Source organism: Acyrthosiphon pisum, chromosome A1, assembly GCF_005508785.2.
Source record: "Acyrthosiphon pisum isolate AL4f chromosome A1, pea_aphid_22Mar2018_4r6ur, whole genome shotgun sequence".
Taxonomy (NCBI): Eukaryota; Metazoa; Arthropoda; class Insecta; order Hemiptera; family Aphididae; genus Acyrthosiphon; species Acyrthosiphon pisum.
Window position 1 is genome coordinate 157,423,950 of NC_042494.1, and position 6,855 is coordinate 157,430,804.

At 25.7% G+C, this 6,855-nt stretch overlaps 1 protein-coding gene across 1 annotated transcript; it reads right to left on the reverse strand.

Annotated features, from left to right (window-relative positions):
• Nucleotides 1–244: 244 nt before the first annotated feature.
• LOC100161066 (MATH and LRR domain-containing protein PFE0570w) lies at nucleotides 245–6,588 on the reverse strand. Its single transcript, XM_001949240.5, has 11 exons — nucleotides 6,326–6,588; nucleotides 2,784–2,987; nucleotides 2,488–2,718; nucleotides 2,297–2,416; nucleotides 2,071–2,163; nucleotides 1,897–2,001; nucleotides 1,484–1,633; nucleotides 1,281–1,391; nucleotides 893–1,152; nucleotides 584–743; nucleotides 245–519 (listed from the first exon to the last, which is right to left on the reverse strand). The coding sequence occupies exons 2-11, from the start codon at nucleotides 2,974–2,976 to the stop codon at nucleotides 404–406; spliced, it is 1,539 nt and encodes a 512-aa protein (XP_001949275.2). The 5' UTR covers nucleotides 2,977–2,987; nucleotides 6,326–6,588; the 3' UTR covers nucleotides 245–403.
• Nucleotides 6,589–6,855: the final 267 nt, after the last annotated feature.

The following is a 6,855-nucleotide window of genomic DNA, read 5'->3' on the forward strand; positions in this document are numbered from 1 at the left end:
ATAGGTGGTGGTTGGAAATATTATCATATTATATACCAGCTGCCTAATTACAGTAAATTGTAAATATATTGGTATAATCTATCATGCTTCTTCATCATTTAAAAAGCTTTTAATACCTAATAAATTAATCATTGAATATTATATTGTCTGCCTTGGTGATCCACATATTTTTTTATTTATCAGTGAACTTCTAATAGATAATAATATCTTGTATTTACTATATTCTAGTTAATAACAATATTTATTTATGAATATCACTGTTTATTTAATTATTAAATTGCATACATTCATTAGAATATTATTATGTTATTATGAATATTATTTAACTCATTAAAAACTTAATACAAAAATACCTAATACAAAAGTTAAACATTTTAAAAAACTTATCATCTTATATTAAATATTAGTCTTTTGTTTTTGGTTTTCCACGAGCAGTAGCATTAGCCAAGTAAGGCTTTAATGGCTTTATTATGTCAAGGTCTGTACAGTTCTTATAATTTTTGACACTTCTAACAGCAGCTAAATAAACATATAATATATATTTTATATAATCTTATAACTTATTATACATTATAATGCTTACCAAATAAGATAGAACAAGTGTTTAATACAGAAAATATTTTTTTTCCCTTTTGACCGACGTATGAAAATTGTGCCAATAAATCATTGTGGAATAATTTTGCCAAAATCTCCCTTGTCATCGCCCCAATTGTTGGTTTTTCCAATCTTCTTAAGTAACTGATCTAAATTAATTTTGAACACATCTATTTAAAAATATATTTATGCTTACAATAAATTAATACATATATGTCAATGTATATTAAATATATATTGACATAACAACATATTTAATACATTTTTTAATAGTAATTAATAATATGTTTATTTTTACCAATTTAATTTTATAACCATCATCCAACAAATTTTGTTCAAAGCCATCCAATTCTTCAAAAGAAGTAAGAGGGAAATTCCAAGTTTCATCAATACTATTAGTATGTAAGACATTACCACTACTATTACATGGATAATCATTACTGGCTGCGTAGTGCATCATATTTGTTTGTCTTTCCTCAATCCTATCTATTTTTGCTGTCATATCTTTTAATTCATACTTAATGTTGGTAACAGAACGTATAAGAGATCTCAGCATTTCTAAAAATGAAAAAAGCAGTTAATAATTAATATAAATATATATATATATAATATAATCCCAAATGTATCCACCTAATGCCAATTTTAGGGCATTACTCGTTAATTAATAAATAAATATTTCTAATTACCATCAGTAGAACTTTGCTTTGGTTCACTGGTGATATTATTATCATTTGAATTTAAATAGAATGAGTTGGTTAACTTCTTTTTTTTCTGTTGGCTGTATTCTTCAAAATGAGCTGTAACAATAAAATATATTAAAAATAATAAAATAAAACATTAGTAAGATAACTGTTATAATATTATTATATTGTTGCTTATTTATAATTACATTTTACTGTTTCATCGTCATCGCTAATACATTTGAATAAGTCATTATCTCTTTTCCTGGCCACCGGTGTAGATGTTTTATTAACATTTTGATGTGCCATATTGTTATTCATTATTTTATAATTCAAATCTGGATCAATATTACCTGGACCTAAAATTTTAATATGTTATTCAATTGAGTTATAATCAATTTGAGTGTGTTTTCACTTAAACAAATCTAATATGCTTAAGTAATTTCTGTGATATAAGGAAATGTCAAACGCCTATACATTACAAAAATGTATATTTTATAGTTATACATTTAAGTATAATTGTTTATATTATTTTTAAAACTAATATACTATAGACTATATAGAGACAACAACAATAATACTATATAGTATATTATATGGAAAGGTTATATATAGTACATACTTAATAATACATCTGAAGAATGATTTTTTACAAATGGTTTATATGTTTCATCGACATCGGAATCATCATTATCATCGACTATATCACTGCTGCTACTGCTGATTTCTACAAATATATATATTTCCAACATTATAAAGTTTATAAAATTAATATTTAACCATTAAAATAATTTACCTTTATCAAGTTCTTTACCATTAAGTTTATTTTCAGTTTGATTATTATCAGCATAATATGTGTCAATACTTTTGATATTATTTACAATAGTTTCTGAAATACGGAAGAAACATTAAGATATAATTATCAAAAAATCATATACCTATACAATATAGGTACATTATACATATATGATATAATTATATTAAATTGGCATCTACATTCTAAATTTCATCGTATTATTTACCTTTGCTATTTTCATTAGCACTATCAAATACTTCAATCTGTGTAGTATTATTTTTGTCTGATTTTGAAAAACTGTTCTTTGCACTTTGGTTACCATTATCATTGTTCATATTATTATCCCCTATAACAAGTTTTAATAATTTGAAACATTATAATAAATTAATAAACTAACTTTAAAGGAATGTATATTACTTTTTTTTTTATATGCATCATATTTAGGTGGAGAATTAGGGATTGATCGGTTCTTATCTATTATAAGTGAAGATTTACGATTTACTCTTAGTTTGTTTACAATCTGTCTACTAGAACTTTGTTTATCACATTTCAATCTTTTATGTTTTTTTTTACTAGCTTTTTTTACATTTGACAGCTCAGAAGTTTCTTCTGCCAGTTTTAGTTTTTTATATGCTTCATTTAAATTAGCTAAAATATATTTTAAAATTAATAGTACACAATATAAATTGTAATGAATTCATAAAGATGCTTACTTATATTTCTTGCTAATGGCCGTGCATTATAATAACCAAACTCAATTGAGTTAGGTGCTAAACGGCGCTCAACAGCTAATTGAGATTTTATTTTGCAATCTTTATTTGGCCACGCGCATAATGAATTTTTTAACCAAAAATTTGGAACACATTCAATGGTATCTTCATCGATGAAACAAACTATTGACCACATGATTGAAATATCTAAATTAAATAAGCAAATTTAATTTCAACACATTGGTTATTTAATTAAACTAGAACATACAACACATATATATGTATATGATATCATAAAAAATATTTACATATGCAAAAATATATATATAACACCATATGAATATTACATAAGATTTTTCATAGTTCTAATGATATAAATAATATTATTATTATCATAAAAATCATATTTATACAGTAGATATAGTATCTATATAGGTAAGAATAGGTTAAGTAATAAATCAACTATAACCCATGTACTATAATAGCACTATAGATAAAACATTTAATTTAGCTGTTAGGTGTTCTTTAATAATTTAATATATTTAAATAATTATAATTACCTAGTAATAATGTTTGTGGTTTTCATTATAAATAGATGATTATGTGTGTTAAATAGTTTTATTATTTTGCTATATGCAAGATTGGAATAGCTACTTTTTTTTTGTCCAATGTTTCAAGTAGCATCATTTTTTTTTTAATATCTTCTACAAAAACGGTGTATAAGGTATTAGATAAATGTTCAACTTGGTATATATTTAATATTGTAGAACAAATGGGCTGTTGATAGTAGGGGCTTTTTGTCAAAAACTTTTTTCCCACTATAACTGTTTTGTTTGTATTTTTTGTATGTGCAATGTTTACTACTTCTATAATGTCATTGCTATTAGTAAGTAAAAAACGATCCGCAACATTGGTTATTTTAATAGTTATATTTAATTTTCTTAAATAAATAGTACTGTACTGAGGTCCTATTAAATCATCTAGTAATGGTCCATTTAAGTGCTCTTTTTTTAAGTGTATTTCTTCAGGAGAAATATTTATTTTATTACCTTCACTAAGACCAAATTCTTCATGAAATCTTTTTATTAATTGTTGAAGAGGCATTTCATGTTTTCTAAGTTTTTTTTTCAAATTTTTCATGAAATTTTCAAACGGAAATGCACTAATATTATCTAATGGACCAAACCGGTCATAATCATCTGCTATATGAATAAGACCGTGAACATTATGAGACACAAGATGTTTTCCATAAATTATTTCAAATTGTTTAACAAAATAAATCATAAGTTCACGAGCATAGTCTATGTAATCATTCATATTATTACTCAACAAAATAACCATCGCTATATTGAGTATCATAAAATGGTTGAAACAGTGCTCTTTTAAAAATGGTTTGAACACAATTTGGCCTGTGTAAACCATAAGTTGGCGAAGCTCAGTCGCCTTAAATCTGGGTAACTCACTTAAGGCTCGTGGTTTACGAGCAAATTCACATGGTATATGAGGACGCAAAGACAATAGAAATGATGATATTTGTTTTGTTGCCAAACTTGGTAAGCGAACATTAACAGATCCTTTCTCAATCCATAATTGCATTAACTTTTTCATCACACCTAAACAAGTTAAATGCATATAATCTAGTCCAATAGAATATACAACGTCTAATTGAGGTAACTCTGATAAAATAGAAATAGCATTTCCAACATGATGTTCATCATTTTTTTTTTTTATATAATCGTCATGGGATCTTTTTACTGTTGAGTTGGATGTTAAAGGGAAACAAGTCCGATTTTTTAAGTATTCACCTTCTTCAAGGCATCTAGTACATGAATCAAATCCAGCATGACCTTTAACTTTCAAAATAAAAGACTTAGCAGGGGAATCCATAGAAAACCCATCTATTTCAACTTTAACTGTTATTCCTTTGGTATCAGTTATACCATTAACTAATAAATGTTTTGCTTCTAAAACAAACTGTTCTAGGAATTTATTAGAATCATGAGGTTTTTGATGGCCCCAATATATTCCAATAGGAAAAACAGAATCATAATATGGACGAATGTAACCTAAAATTGGCCACAATTGGCTGGAGCTACTTTTCGAGATAGGCAATCCATCAATTCCAACAACTACCTTTAGTACATCAACATTACAAATGGAATATTTCAAAAAATGTTGTTGAATGGCTGAAGTCAATCCAAAATGAAAATATAAGCCAGGATCTATAGTGGTTAAATTATTTGTTTCTTTAAGTTTTCTAGTATTTAGTAATTTCCTAGAATCTTTTGGAAGTGTTTCTAAACCAGGTACTTGTCTTAAAATAGGTAATAAGCCATTTAATGCATTATGTGGAATGTTGAATTTTATAGCCCAATTAGCTAGGTTACTTTTTACATTATCGCATAAAAATATGTTTCTTATATCGTCTTGCGTTTCATTGATGTTCTCAGTTTGTGAATGCTAAAAAGTATATGAAAAATATTTATATAAACCTATAAATCAATTTGTTGAATTAATTATACATTTTTTTAAATTCGTTTACTTCTAAAGAATTGTTCGAAATTTCATTATTATAATGTGCATCAATAAATAAATCCGAATATGGAATAGAATCATTTAAATCAGGGCTTAAATCAATATTGGAACTTTCTATTTCAATTGGAAAATTGGTAGCATTTGAATCACAGTCAAGTAAAAAATCTATTTCTTCTTTTACCCTTCGACGCTTTGTTCTTTTGCTTGTCATAGCTATAAATGTATAAGCAACTACGTTTTCATATAATTCATATAATTTATATAATAATATTATATATACCTACTATATTATTATGTAGTATGTACCCAGATACTATAGATATAATAATAAGAGTCTAGGTAAGTAAGTTATAAATATTTTACTTATTCAATATAATTTAAAGTTAGTATAAAACTAGTGATATAATAAGAATGTCAATAATATTTATAGTGCAACTGCATGCATTTAGAGCTAATATAAAATTATATCATACGCCTACCAACTGGCTTCTAATAATTTTACATTTTTATACCTCATCAATAATGCAAAATTTTCGTTTTATATAATGGGTATAGTTAATAACTTATACCTACCTAATAATGTAATAAATATATTATATAGGAATATTGTAGGAATACAAGGTAATACACTCATAATATTCCTAATATTTAGTTTAAGCTTAACACCTAACTAATAAAATATATAGGTAGGTACCTACCTACCTACATCATGGCATGCTTAATAAAACTCTTATTTATTAGTTTTAATAGGTACCTACACAATATATTTATGCTAGCAAATTCTGAGGCAAATTCTAAAAAGTTAATAATAAAGAAATAGTTATTCAAACTTAGAATGATTATTATAATGTAATATCAAATATATTATATTATTATAATATGCTATAGGTTAGTACCATTATAGAAAACTATTAAATAGATAAATAAAATAGGACAAATAATAACCCAAGAATGCTAGATAGGCAAGTACATAACAATATAATATGGTAATTATTGTAATATAATATTACCTTTTTATGGTTGATACTTGATGAAGTGAGTATAATGACGTCTGGTACTTTGGTGAGTGCGCAGAGGATGATACGAATTTTGAAATTTGAAAACAAAATGTTCGCACTTCACTATACTTGGTCACATGGAAATTTAAAAACATTTGACACAAATCGCGCAATTCATTGACAAAGACAAATAAAATAAGGTTATGTTAATAAATAATAATATATTATACTGGAACAAACGCGCGCGGTAGAATAACAATAGCGATAATATGTAATAATAATATTAACATGGATTGCTCACTAGCCCGTATTTACGCGGCGCGAAAATTATTTATAATCAATGGTAATAACAATAACATGCTGGCGCGTGATCGACAACCCAAATGCGCGACTTGCGGTTATATTTTCATCTAACTATCCATCCAGCAGAACCATTATATTATTTATTATCAAATATTATGATTATGTATAAAAATAATATATTATATTATATGATGTTTTATTTTTTTATTATACAAATAATATCGTGGAAGCTGTGGCCA